This window comes from Equus przewalskii, chromosome 16 (assembly GCF_037783145.1).
Source record: "Equus przewalskii isolate Varuska chromosome 16, EquPr2, whole genome shotgun sequence".
NCBI classification, from domain to species: domain Eukaryota; kingdom Metazoa; phylum Chordata; class Mammalia; order Perissodactyla; family Equidae; genus Equus; species Equus przewalskii.
The window spans coordinates 48,702,220-48,717,576 of NC_091846.1; the positions used below are offsets into that span (position 1 = coordinate 48,702,220).

Genomic DNA, 15,357 nt, shown 5'->3' on the forward strand with positions numbered 1-15,357 from the left:
ATGGCATGCCAAGCAGTGCCATGTCGGCACCTGGGATCTGAACCAGTGAACCCCGGGCCGCCGAGAAGAGGAACGTGCGCACTTAACCGCTGTGCCACCGGGCCGGCCCCTGTCTTTGTTTTTATTGTTGTCATTTCTTCCGCATATCAGTCCCCGAATAGAGGCATGTTTAGAGAGTATGAGTGGAGTTGAACAGGACAGCTGAGTTTGAAGGAGGGAGTGCAAATTAGGATTAGTCATAGTGGGGAAAATATTATTGAAATAGTTATTTTTGTCCCTCTATTTTCAAGCACTGACACTGTGTCTCTATGTATGTAGTCAGTTATTCTTTATCAAATATTACTAAAAAAATAAATGATATATAAATTGATTAAATTAGTTGTGGAAAGGGTAAGAATTTGGTTGTTACTCCTGCCTGTTTACACTTTTTTCCCCCCTTTTTTAGGTTAACAAGTGTTTTGTCCGAAAATGGATCAAAATAGATTTTTAAATTCTTTCTTTCTTCAGCTTTTTCTTCTTTTGGTTGTTTTTACCCCCACTATCAGTTTACTCTTCCAGGTCTGACTAGATGTAACTCTTCTGTCTAAAAATGTCTTCAGCAATAACGATAAAGTGGAGGTTGTGTTTGGGGATGGTGGGTTTTTCTGTTTGTTTTGTTTTAAACCACAGCTTTCCAAAACAGAGGGTTATGTTAGGATTTAAGATTTTTTTATTTGTAGTAAATGAGAATCTTATTTGTGGCTACTCTCAAATTGTAAAAAAAAAAAAAAAGAATTTCTTGGATTTAGTTTGGTCAGCTTAACAATGGTAAGCTTGAGTTTAATGTAACATGTAGAGATATAGGTCGTTATATTAATAGTGATTTCTGACATGGAGAATTGTAAATGGAAGTGAGAAAACATAATTATTAAACCAGTAGGAGAAAAAAACCTTTCAAGACTATCTTGAAATTTGTGGGCATCTTGATTTATTAGAAGAGCAAAATGAAGAAATTTGCCGTTATCCAGATTTTCCGTAGAACATGTAGTGGTATTTTGTGTATTTTGATATCTAGCCCATGTTTCGCTTTGACTTCTTTGCCAACTGAACATGGATGCCCTGTAGGAAAGTTTGCATCTTTTGCATGAATCTGGTTTTACATTCCTATTTTAAATTTGAACCTTAAATTTACTGTAATCCAATGTATTGTACTGCAATTTACTTGAAAATCTACAGAAATCCATTGAGAATTAATTTATAATTTTTATTTTAAACTTTTAAAGTTTTACTTATGTGTACATATTCCCATACATGTGCACACACATGTCCTTATACATGTATACACACACATTTATAATTTTACTTCTTTTCACAGTATTTGGCAGCCTAGAGAAATTCCTAATTCTTTTCCTTTCCACGTGCTGTTTTTTAGACCCAGTAGTATTTCTAAAGTCTGAAGGAACATGCCATATTTTGAAAATAACTTAAATTTAATTGTCATGATCGAGTGCATATTTTTTCAGCAGGTCAATAAAAGGAATCATGATTTCTAATGATCACGTAATGAGAAGCTAAAATTCTTTTAGAAAGTTGAATTTCATTCTTTTCAGTATTTTATTTCCATTTCTACCCTTTAAAGGGGAGCAGGTATTGCAAGGAGAATGCACATTGTTCTCTACTGGAGATCCACAAATATTGTAGGTTCTCAAGCCAAAAGAGTCTTAGGGCCCATCTGGTGGTGCAGTGGTTAAGTTCACACCTTCCACTTGGGCGGCCCGGGGTTCGCTGGTTTGGATCCCCCGTGTGGACCAATACTCTGCTTCTCCAGCCATGCTGTGGCAGGCGTCCCACATATAAAGTAGAGGAAGATAGGCACAGATGTTAGCTCAGGGCCACTCTTCTTCAGCAAAAAGAGGAGGATTGGCAGTGGATGTTAGCTCAGGGCTAATCTTCCTCAAAAAGAAAAAAATATGCTCACCATGAGATACTTAGCATTGCTGGAAACTCTGGGCTTCATTTTTGTGTGCTACAGTGTCAGTTTGACTACTCTTAAGTGTCGTTTATGAGTGAATACAATGGAAATTGAGGTGTTATCAGTTTCTAAATATTCTCATCTTCTTAGTTCTCACTGCTTTTGAAAGTATGTCTGCTATCTTATTATAGTGATGGTTACCATTTCCTGAATGCATCTTACGTGGTGAGCATTATACTAAGTACTGTATGTACCATACTCTGATCTTCTCAATTCGTTAAGGTAGATATTACCCCATTTTACAGACTGGAAGACTAAGAAGTTACTAACTTGTCCAGGGTCACACAGCTAGTAAGTACTGCCCATGCTCTTAAGGCAACAAAATGTTTAGATAAATCAAAATTGCTAAAACAAATAAAAATCAAGAAAGTGAGGTTTTTAAAATTAAAAATTTTTTGTCCTAAAAACAGAGTTAGACATGGCTATTAATTTAATGCAAATATGTAATGAATTACAAATGACTCTTCATAGTTGTGCTGAATACTTTGTCCGTCGTTGCCCTTATATCTAAGTTAGCTCTTATTCAGGAGCAGATTTTTCCTTAAAATAAGCATAAAGTCTTATCCATAAACCAACCACAGTCTTTTGGTAATCATGTTATGTATATTTTGGAAAACAGTAATTATTTTAAGTATCTACCAGCTAATGATCCCTTTATGTTCAGGAAATTACATGGTTATAATGATATTTTTCTTAATAACAGGATGCTCATTTAAATGAGAAAATGTTTTGGATGTAAGCCAAAATCTACTTACTTTATTTTAGCATTTTAGAATAATTTAGATTTAAGCGCTAAGAAACCTACCAAACTCTTGATTTCTTAATAGAGAAATACTTTTAGGCTGAGCCTTTGCCCACTTTTTAAAAGGTCTGTATTATTTCTTTTTAACCTTTACAGCGTTTCTAATTCTTTGGTTGTTAAATAGTTGAAAGGGTAATCTCTTCATTTTTCATACACGTAGAGACATGTACGTTAGCTGAATGAACAGTAATTTGGCTTTTTAGAATGATACACTCCCTCCCCGCCACCTTTTTATTGAAGGTTTGAATCATTTCTTTTTAGCCATCATGGCATTTCTAATTTTTTGGTTATTATTAAACAGTTTAAAGAGTGGTTTACTCTTTTTTTCACATACAAAGTGACATGCACTGTAAAGGAAAAGTAATTTGTCCTTGTAGGATCTGGGTATTTTGTTTTTTGGGTTTTTTTGAACGAGTTATAAGTTTGAAAAATACAAAGATTTGAATTGTTTGGGGAAGGTAGACAGGGATAGTAATAGATTTGCCTCTATGAATCAGTTGAATTATTGACACTTGATGGGTGGGTGGCTTTGTGTGTAATGAAAACAGTGAAATTGGAGCCAGGAGTCATGGGTTCTGCCTCTGGCTTTGACAGTCGCTAGTTATATGGCTCTGGGCAAATCAACTAAGTCCCTGTTCTTCTAAAAACCCCAACACTTGTGTGATGTTTATGGACTGTATTCATGTAGGTCACTCTGTGTTTTTGTTTGTTTGTTTTTTAACTCTGAGAGCATTTAAGTCAGAATCAGAATGTTTAAAAATCTCTTGAAATGAATATCTATCCTTAATTCCTTCATGCAAAAATAATTTATTAAATTCCTTAGAGTTCTTTCTGAAGAGCAAAATGTTTAATCTGCTTTTAAAATTCCCAGTGTTTCTGGAAAGCCTCTTCTAGGTTTTTCTAAACTATAATGAAGAGATAGGTGTATATTACATGTAACGTGCTGTGTATGAAGACACATTATATTGTTGCAGTACCCACATAGTAAGAAAAGAGGGTACAGGTTCAGTGTTAATGTTCTGGCAAACATTGATGTTATTAATAATTTTAATGAAATACATAATTTTTAGCAATTTTGGATTCCAGTACCAGAACTGAAAAACTGAGGAAGTGAGTTCTTTACTCAGACACTCTAGAAAGTGAGCTCTTTATTAAGACTCTTCTGAAAGACTCAAGAATAAACTGTAGATATTTGATCTTTTCCAGTTAGTATGGAAAACAATGTGAAAAATTGGATATTTTGTCTCAAGATGCAGCTCACAGTTTAAATTTTCATATTTGAAAGCAAGGCTAACTTAGTTACTTAAGCAATTGCGTTGACAGCTAACACTGTGAAAATTTTGAAGTTTGGTGTTTGTGTCTTTGATCTTTGTAATTCTAAGAAGAAAGCCTACGAATTTTAAGATTCCTTGATAGTCGACTGCATATCAAAGTGCTTTCATCTCTTGAAATGGTATTACTAGAAAGTCTTTTCCTGAATTATATAAAATTGCACTGGAATTGAAAATATATATGATACATACTTTTATGTCTGTATTATGAGTTAAATTATTTTTACAAATTGTACAGTTGGAGAAAATATGTATGGTGTACATTTAACATTACGAGACACGGAGACAGAAAACCTTTCTGGGAGAAGGGAACAGATAAAACCACTCCTTTGGGGGAAAGGCAGGAAACTCCTCTGAGAGAAATCAATGGAGGAGAGAAGGGTCCCTTAGAAAACCTTGTCCTTGATGTCTAAGGACAAACAGCCTACATATGTGGAGGCTGAACAAGATTAACAAAGAATGCCTCAACCTTCTCACCATTAGACCAGCAAGCACCCATAAACAAGTGTCGAAGCAGTCAGGTGGGCTAAGAACATGGAGAGAGACCTCTGAGGCATAAGCTCTGTGAAAAAGCTGAAAGCTTGAGCGGAACAAGAACATTGAAAGAGAAAGCATCCAGCAACCCAGCTCCTACCCCAAGCACAAGGTAACGAGAGATGAATTTTAAGCTGGTGAGTTGCTGAGGGTAACGATGGCCAAAACAAAACCCAAATAGCACAACTCCTAACTAGATTGACTCAACTCCACACACTAAAGGCCTAGCAGAAGAAGAGGCATGCCAGTTGTCAGGCATAAATATCATTTATCTCAGTCTCTGTGCTCCTACACAAGATGTGTGGCTTTTAAACAAAAATTATAAGACAAAGAAGAAGGCAAGAAAAAAACAGCACACTGCCATGAGACAAAGCAATTAACAGAATAAGACTCAGATGTGATCTATATGTTGGAACTGTCAGATGCAATTTAAAATAACTATGATTAATATGTTAAAGACTCAAGTAAAAAGGTGGGCAACATGTACCAACAAATATCAACAGAGGGTTGGAAACTGTAAGAAAGAATCAAATGGAAATGCTAATCATGAAAAACATGGTACTAGAGATGAAGACTGCCTTTAATAGGTTCACCAGTAGATTCAACCAAGTTGAGAAAAGAATCAGTAAATGTCAAGATAAATGGCTAAAAATTTACCCAAACTGAACCACAAAAATAAAAAATTGTGGGGAAACAAAACAACCAAAAACCCCAGAGCATCAAAGAGCTGTGGGGCAATTTCAAATGATCTAATACGTGAAAGCAGAATCCCAGAAAGAAAAGAGAGAGGTGGGAGTGAGGAGCAGGCATACAACAGAAAAAATATGTGGACAGCTCATGGCAAACTATTTTGCAAAAAATAAAGGACATCAACCACAGCTTCAGGAGAATCAGAGAGTACTATCCTCCAAAAAACACACACATACACTGAGATACGTAATATTCAAACTTCTGAAAAGCAAAGATAAATAGAAAATGTTCAATGCAGCCAGAGAAAGAGAGGCATTAGATACAGAGGAACAAAGGTGAGATTACAGCGGACGTCTCATTGAAATTATTCAAGCAAGAAAAATGGAATGCTATTTTTAAAGTGCTGAAAGAATTCAATGGAACAAAAATGCCTTTCAAAAATAAGGGAGAAATAAAGACTCTGAGAGAAACAAAAACTGAGGGAATTCGTTACTAGCTTACCTGCACTACAACGTGGATCTACACAAAAATTGGAGGGCACTGGAAATGGAACAAGTGAAGGTAAATATAAAATAAGTTTTGTTCTTTTTAAAATTACTCTAAAAGATAATTGACTGTCTAAAGAAAAAGTAGTAACCATGTATTATAAATTTGTAGAATATATAAAAACAAAATGTGTGACAATAGTACAAAGGATGGGAGGAAGAAATTGGGGTAAGACTGCTGTAAGATTCTTACCCTCCATATGAAGTGGTGTAGTATTTGAAGGTACACTCTGACTAAAGATGTGGATTGTAAATCCTAGGGCAGTTACTGAAAAGGTAAAAAGCAGTATGAACAATAAGACAATAGTACAGATAACATGGAATCATAAAAATAATCCAAAGAAAGGCAGAAAAGGAACAAAGAACAGATAGAAAAAATAGAGAACTGGCAAGATGATAGATTTTAATACAACTATATTAATAATTAAATGAAATTAATAAAATGTAAATGGCCTAAATGTAAACATACAAATTGAAGGAAAGATTATCGTATTAGTGAAAAAGCAAGACTCAAATATATGCTGTCTACAAGAAAGTCACTTTAAATATAAAGACATGGAAAGATTAAAAGAATGAGAAAAGATAACACAGTGCAAGCACCAATCAAAAGAAACCTGGAATAGCTATATTAACATTAGATGAAATAGACTTCAGAACAAGGAATATTACCAGTGATAAAGAAGGACATTACATAAGGGTAATGAGGTAAATTTACCAAGAAAACATAACATACGTATGAGTTTATGTTTGCAGCTAAAAATAGAGCCTCTAAATATATGAGGCAAATACTGATAAAACTGAAGGGAGAAGTAGACAAATCCACAATTTAAGTTGGAGATTTCAGCACTACTCTCAGTAACTGGTAGAACAAGTAGACACAGAAAATTAGTAAGAATATAGAAGACCTGAGCAGTGTTATCAAACAACTTGGCCTTACTGACGTTTGTGGAAAACTATTCAACAATAGCTGAATGTCTTTTCAAGTGCACATGGGATGTTCACCAGCATAGAACATATTCTGGATCAGAAAATAAACCTTAACAAAATTTTTAAGAAATTAAATCATACAAAGAATGTTTTCTGACCATAATGGAATTAAATTAAAAATCAGTAACAGGGGCTGGCCCCGTGGCTGAGTGGCTAAGTTGGCGTGCTCCACTTCGGCGGCCCAGGGTTTTGCTGGTTCAGATTCTGGGCACGGACATGGCACCACTCATGAGGTCATGCTGAGGGGGCATCCCACGTGCCACAACTAGAAAGACACACAGCTGAAAACATACAATTATGTACTGGGGGGCTTTGGGGAGAAAAAGGAAAAATTTAAAAAAATAAAAATAAAAAAATCAGTAACAGAAAAAATATCTGGAAAATCCCCAAATATTTAGAAGTTAAATAACACACTTCTAAGAGCTCATGGATCAAAGAGGAGGTCACAAAGGATATTAAAAAACATTTTGAATTGAGTGGAAAATTTAATAATGTATCAAAATTTACAAGTTGCAATTAAAGCAAGGATTAGAGAAAAATCTATAACATTAAATGCTTATAGTAGAAAAGAAAAAGCAGGGGCTAGAGAAAAATCTATAGCATTAAATGCTTATGGTAGAAAAGAAAAAAGGCTTCAAGTCGATGGCCTAAGTTTTTACCTGAAGGTAGCAAAAGAAGAGCAAGCAGAAGGAAGAAATAATCAAGAAAAAAGTGAAAAATCAATCAAATCATTATTGTACTGGAGGTCCTAGCCAATAGAGTAAGGCAAAGAAAGAAATAAAAGGTATATGGATTGGAAAGGAAGAAAGAAAAATGTCTGTTCACAGAGAACATGATTTTTTAATACTGAAAACTATTTATTAAAAAACAGAGGGGCCAGCCCAGTGGCACAGTGGTTAAGTTTGCACATTCTGCTTTGCAGCCCAGGGTTTACCGGTTCAGATCCCAGGCACAGACCTATGCACTGCTTATCAAGCCATGCTGTGGCAGGTGTCCCACATATAAAATGGAGGAAGATGGGCACAGATGTTAGCCCTGGGCCAGTCTTCCTCAGCAAAAAGTGGAGCATTGGCAGTGGATGTTAGCTCAGGGCTAATCTTCCTTGGGGAAAGAAAAATGGGAGAAGGGGATTGTGTGTTAATGTCATAAAAGACAAAGACTGCTGGAAGTGTTCCAGGTTAAAGGATACTAAAGAGACAATGAGAAGTAAATTCAACACCTGCTCCTAGATTAGATCCTGAGGGAAAATGCTACAAAAGATGTGAATAGATCAACTGACAAAATTAAAATATGGATGAAGGATGAGACAAAAGTATTATATCTATAAAATGATGAAAGTAGTAAAAGTATTATATCAATATAAAATTATGGAAGTGATAACTGTTGTTATGTAAGAAAGTTCTCAGTCTTAGGAAATACTGAAGTATTTAGGAGTAAAAGGCCATGATATATGTAACATACCCTCGGATGGTTTAGGAAAATAATTATGTAGAGAGAGGAAGAGAGAGAGTGTTAGTGCAAATGATAAAGCAAATTAAGAATAAAATGTTGTAGGCAAATCTACGTGTTTCCAGTACTATTTTTGTTTCTGTAACCCTTTTTAAGTTTGAAATTTTTCCCCCCAAAACAAAAGTTTTAAAAAAGGTTCTTCAAAAGTGGCCAAAGAAGAGGGCCATCGTATTTGAAGTTGGAAATCGTTTTTCTCACAGTAAGCAACCATGAGGGATGAGGTAATGTCTGCCTCCAGAACAAAGAGCGTGTTTGCTTACTGCTTACTATAAAACATCAGTTTCCCCAGCTCAATATTCCTCTCCTCTAATGCAGCCTGCTGTGTGTGCAGCCATCTGCCTGGCCCCCTGTGTTGCACTCATGTGAATTGACACAATCACACTGATGACCATGCTCCTTGTTGTGCTATGAGTAAAGTGCTTTTTCTCTGACCCAGGAGTCTCAGGTCTTCTGCCAGCACCCGTGAAAAAGTAACAGGCTGACTTTTTAGGTTGAAAGGGTAAAATCAAATCCCAGACTTGATCGTCTAGTCTTCAGAACATGTCCTACTTCTTCCTATTTCTGTTCTTTTTCTCACGCCGTATTCTTTGCCGGGAATACCATTCCCATATCACCTGCCCAAACCTTACACGTTCTTTCGCTGTACACCTTCAGTTCTACTTTTGGCTTAGAAATCTCTCCCTCCCCAGATTCTTAGAAAATTTTTGTTTTCTCCATTACTCATTAGTTACCGCTTTCTCCCTCTCCATTTATTCCATTTCTTTCTCTTCTTCGAGCATTTCCCTTTTCCTTTTCCCCCATTCTTTCCTTCCCTTTCTTCTCTTGTTTAAATTTAATCAGATTGAATATGACAAACTTCTGATTAGACTATGTCTGTGAGAACAATTCATTATATACACCTTTGTTCCCATATAGAGCCAAGTGTAGGATTCATTTATGTACCTTCACGCACCACATAAGGACATTTCAGTCAACAATGGACTGCATATATAGCAGTGGTCTCATAAGATTAGTACCATATAGCTTAGGTGTGTGGTAGGGTACGCCATCTGGGTTTGTGTAAGTAGACTCTATGAGGTTCACACAATGACAAAATCACCTAATGACATATTTCTCAGAATGTGTCCCTGTCATTAAGGGACACACGACTGTATTTCTGGTCGACTGATTCTTAATATGAGCAGCTGAAGTGTTCACCAACATGTTTTTTAAACTCTCATCAGTTAGTGTATTGTTTGCATAGATTGAAAGTACTAAATAAGGTCATAGAATTTTTAGGGTTGAAAGAGTGTTAGAAATCATTCAGGGGAAAACCCCTTCATTTTCCTAAAGAGGATAGGTCATGGTTAGCGAAATCCAGTATCACTAAGCAAGGACTTAATATCTGTACTTATTGCTTCATCTTACTATGGTTATAAGTGATTATAATTTTGTCGTACTGCTTTAAATTAAATTTTTTATTTCATGTACTGCTTTTACTTATTGGAGGTATAATTATAAAATTATCATTTGGATTACCATTAATAAATTAGTTATTGTAAGCATGTACATTCATGGAAACTTGGGTCAGATTTGGCTTTTGTGGTACAATAGTTTTCAAAAGGGCAACTCTCAAAATATCTAATTTTCAGAGGATTACTCCTATCCTCATTAAAATATGGTCTAATAAATTAGTGTTAAAATCTTTCTCTTGACCACTTAACCTATACACCATAGTGATTAGGATCTTTGGATTCTAGAACTAAATTTCCTGTGTTTGAATCCCAGCCCCGCCACTTGCTGGCAGTGTGACCTCGGTTATCTTACTTAACCTCTATGTTCTCTGATTCCTCCGTTGTAAGTGGGAATAATTATAATACCTAACTCATGGGTTACTGGGAGGTTAAATGAATTGGTACATGTAAAGTGCTTAAAAGAGTACCTGACACAAAATAAGTGATATGTGTTTTAACTGATACTATTGTTTACTAAAAGATGGCTAATAGGCCATGATAGTTTCCATTTAACTTGTCCGCTTACATAAGAGGATAGTTTATACAAGTCATCAGCTTCAGAGGGATTTATTTTACTCTTCTTTATATTTTGAAGGTTTTTCCTTTAGAGCTTATTTGCTCTAAGGAGTTCTTTTCACCAGTGCCTGTCACCATACAGTTTTCTTCTACACATTATTCTTTGTGTGTTTTGTATGTGTTAGATGTTTTGTGTGTGTTCATTTTTAAAAAACAATTTGATTTAATAAGTCCATTTTAGTGGCTTTTAAATAATCAATTCCATGAGTCTGTGCTATGCAAATGAGGATATGTAAATATTTTAGATGTGCACTTACAGAAGCTATGGTATATAACCTTATACCTTGGTTATATATTTCCACTTTACCCGCTTCTAACCAATATTCGTTTACAATCCTTTTCTAGATTATGGTTGATTAAAAGTACTAGGCCATATAAATACAAGTATGACCATACGTTGCTTTTAAGAATAAATGATCATCCAGTAACGTGGTCTAAGTAAAATGTTCTCTTTTTTAATTGTGTAGTCCTCCTCGCCATCCTCATCACAGCCTCATTCTAGCCACTGCAGAACGAAGGCCTCATCATTGTGTCACCATGCATCCCTGCCCTGGGTCAAACGTAACCATGTAGGCCCTGCAAAAGCTACCAGTCCATCTCTCCGTCTTCGTCGCTGGCGACCCTTCTTACGCCTACCATCTTTGGGTCTCCATTCTGTTGTAAGTGTAGTCAATCTTCCATCTCTTCTTCCAGTGACAAGGGCAGTCCATTTTTTTCCTTAAACTTCTTCAGTCTTCAAAGTGCTGTTCTCTTGGTTCACTCAACCATTAGCTATTTCTCCCCCAATAAGATTGCAAGCATACCTCTATGCTTTGCAGTCTAGCTTGACTTTCACCAGTGCCTTGGTGAACATCCATCTTTCCACTCCATATCCTGCCAACATAAGGGTGCCTGCCTTTTGATGAGTACTGATCGACATTCATGATAATGTTTAAGTTCCTCTCTGTTATTGAAGTGAATATGTATTCTCTTACCTTTCATCTTTCCAATTTCATTTAGTTGACTTAGGTCAACAAATGCTGTGTACCTTCCAAGTTCTTTGCCATCTCTTACTTTATTTTTTTTCATGTTTCTAAATGTGTCTAAACATGACTTTAGCCTCTTGTCATGCTCTGGGGTCACTTTACTTACTCTATCCTTAATCTAATCCTTCATGGTGTAGGGTGTTTCATCTAAACTATTTTATTCCCTGAGGTGGCTCAGGTACTTGGTTTAATCTTGAACCAATCTTCCCTGCCTATTCAGTTTCTAAAGATCTTTTCTAAGTAGGAGTTGAAGATTTTCTCCTTGTGAATTGATGTAGGCTTCCCTTAAATTTTATGAATTCTCCTTCTTAGGTTGATAATATTGGCAAACTATTAAAAAGTATATTTGTTCTTGTAATCTTGCTAATTATCTTAAATGTTGAGATTGACAAAGGAATTCTGGTAATTCTCATAATTGAAATAAACTGCAGGATTAGGCAGCTATAGCTCTTGTCTTTCATATTTAGACTGTTAATAGCAATGACCGTGATTTGGTAGAGCTTACCTAGAAATGCTATATCTGAAAGATTTGGTATATGCCATGTATTTATAAGAAACTTGACACTTCTGTAAATCATCAGAACTTTTGAAGCCAGAGGAAGTCTGATTGCACATACATTTAATGCTTAAAAAAAATTAAAATTTGGCGTCAAACATTCTTTCCTCCCCCTGATTTACTCTTCTAGAGCTATGCTCAAACTATCAAGTGGAGCCTTGGCAGTTTTCCTTAAACATCTGCTTCCACCAAATATCAGTATGGTCATCAAAATAGCTTTTCATTTGTGCTGAGTATCAATAAACTAGTGTCTCTCTGTTTCATTATCCTCGTTGGGTCACAACATTTTGTCATTTTTATTCATTTATCCATTTGATATTTGTTGCTTCCCTGCTATGCCATACACAATGTTTGGCACAGTAGGAGATATAAGGTGAATTAGATGATCAGAGTAAAACTCTAATTAGGTAAATTCTTGCTTGGGCACAATTGATTCTAAATACGAATAAATTCCTTTGTACTTAAAAATAGTCTAAATATAAATGAACATGTCATTAAAATGGGCATTTCCAGTTTTCTTTCTTTTTTTTTCTTTTGAGGAAGATTGGCCCTGAGCTAACATCTGTGCCCATTTTCCTCTACTTTATATGTGGGACACCTACCACAGCACGGCATGCCAAGCAGTGCCGCGTCTGCACCTGGGATCCGAACTGGCAAACCCTGGGCCGCCAAAGTGAAACATGCACACTTAACTGCTGCGCCACCAGGCCGGGCCCTCTTTGTTTTTATATAATGTTGATCTTTGCTTCATATTAATTACATTGCTTTTTAGCTTCATAAATATTTTCATAGCTTAGTGGTTAAGAACATGGATTCTGGAACAGCAGTGCCTAAGTTTGAAACCAGATTCTATCACTTACTAGCTGTGTGGCCTAGAGCATGCTACTTAATGCTTCTGTGCCTCAGTTTTCTTGAGAATGAAATGAGTATAACTATATTAACTACCTCATAGGATTTATATGAGAATAGTGCCTGGTATATATTTAAGTGCCATACAATTATAGATATATTAAACTATATTTTTTAATAATTCAAAACTTCTATTCAGTATTTAATTTCTGTCTAATTGATTTGTTATATCACTTTTTAATTTTTTGAGGTGATATGAAGTGTTCTAAATTAGAGAACTTTGTAAAAAATAATATATAAAAATATAGGTAAGAATGATCCAATCTATTGCTTCTGGGTTTTGCCTTTTGTTTAGTTATTTATTGGTTATTTTTTGAAATGGAAGGCTTACTAGAAATTGCTTTTTATTTATTGTTCTTGTTTTTAGTGGAATAATTTTTACACAATTGGATAATTGCAGATTTCAGACTCTCAGACTAATTGAAGTTAACCAAAGAAACAGGCTCAGAATAAGTACTGAGGTTTTGTGAAAGGCTTAGAAGTTTTGAGCTTTACTTATCTTTTTAATGCTTTGAAGGCTTTTCATGCCTTCTTTAGAGTTTTATATTTTTAGTGTGCACTTTTGGATAAAAGGTACAATGATTCACAATTTTGAGCACTAGATTTAGTGATTTCTTACATTTGTGATAATATGGTATTAATATTGTAATAATACATAATGTTTATTTAGCACTTAATAATTTACAAAGTACTTGCATGCCTTTCGTTTAAACCTCAAAACAGCTAAGAAACCCAGTGCTCACAGGGATTGGGTCCATGTTCACGTCTCTGACTCTAATTGTACTGCTTTTACCTCCAGCACGGTTGTATTTGCCGACAAAATATGCAAAATAGAAGCTGTAAGATGTATTATTCTTAAGAGATGGTGTTAAAATAATTAATAGTTTTTGAATGCGTAATAGCTTAAAAGATTTAAGACACTTGATATCCTATTGGAGAATTATGTCTTAAAGTGAATAAAACAAGAGAGACCCTTTCCTCTTTGGTTAAAGAATTCTTTATAGTATTTTTGTTATAGAATTGAATTTATAGTTTGTAGAATTGCCTAGGTTTAACTTTGAAAAATTGAATTATCTTCTGGTCGTTGGTAAAATGAGGATATTGGATTGAGTGATCACTGTTTTTTATTCTCTCACCAGGAAAGTAAGGGACTTCATTATCACTATATTTAAGTATTTGGAGAAGTATCATGTTCAAGAGGGATTAGACTTTTTCTAAGATGACGGAAAATACTGGGGGATATACTTTCACCTCAATGTGAGGGATAACTAGCAAAACTGTCCAAAGATGGAATGGACTGCCTCAAAACTTACTGGCGGTTCCTTGTTGTTGGAGGGGCCACCACAAGATGGGGCTACCTGGAAAGGAGTCTGGTGTTAGAGCAACAGTGTGAAACTAGGTAACTTTGAATCCTACCAACTGTGGAATTCTTTAGTTCTCAATTGAAGTTAGGAAAAGCTAGTTTGCCACATCTGTTTATGTTGCAATTCTCTCGTTTATAATTTGAGGGAGATGATCTCTGAAGAATAATGTGAGATTAGATGAGTCACTCTATCTGTAATTGTTTCAGAAGCATTCAGTAAATCCAAGATAATAATGTTTATTCTGTACCTTTCAATTTCTGCATCTGGAAACTTCATATTACAACTAGTTAAAATTTTATAGTTACTTGAGGGTGGAAAAAAGTATAAATTCTAGAGTTAAGATACTATTGTGTTACTTACAGGATGTTAAATCACATAAAATATAATTTGACTTATGCCTCTTTAAAACTTTTGCCTCTAAAATTTGCACTTGTATTTCATAGTGATTGCATTTCATTTCAAATCATCTAGATTTAATATATAGCTAACACATATGAGTATTAACTGTGTAGTTACTGCATATTATAGACAGTGCCAGTTAATCGTATGTTGACTTTGCGTGAGTTATTTGAATGTCTAAGAGATGTAGCATATATTGCTCATGAAAATTAAATTTAGTAAGCTAAAAAACCCTAATTATAGTTTTAATTTCAAATAGTTCACTAAGAAAGCCAGAGAAAAATAGGCTACAGTTTATTGTACTTTAATTTGCTCGTATCTTCTCCTCCCCCGCCCCCCTGCCTTAATCTTTTGGGCTATTTTTTCATTTTTAAACTTTTTGAATCTAGGGTGAATAAAGGTATTTATTTTATTCTATTTGTACTGCATTATTCAAAAAATGATTTATCAAGATCAAGTCATTAAGGGAAGAACTCACTTTCTTGACGTCTTAAAATTTAACTTGAAAAGAATTTCTTTAACTCTGTTTATGCTATCATTAAATTTCAACGAATCTTTCCAGGCATTCATTTCATTCAGCAAGCACGAATTGTGCATCTACTATGTACCAGGTATTGTGCTAGGAG

General features: G+C 35.1%; 1 protein-coding gene across 15 annotated transcripts in view; it reads left to right on the plus strand.

Annotated features, from left to right (window-relative positions):
- Window positions 1-15,357, plus strand: part of UCHL3 (ubiquitin C-terminal hydrolase L3) — a 112,217-nt gene that overhangs the window by 85,342 nt on the left and 11,518 nt on the right. For 4 of the 15 annotated variants that reach the window (XR_011527920.1, XM_008521905.2, XM_070578475.1 and 1 more), the window contains one exon: window positions 10,946-11,137. The exons of the other annotated variants lie outside the window; for them this stretch is intronic. Coding sequence is in view for 3 of the 4 variants with exons in the window: in XM_008521905.2 (XP_008520127.1) it covers window positions 10,946-11,137 (192 nt within the window). In the remaining variant the exon portion in view is untranslated. The remainder of the gene's footprint in view (window positions 1-10,945; window positions 11,138-15,357) is intronic. 15 annotated transcript variants of the gene reach the window in all.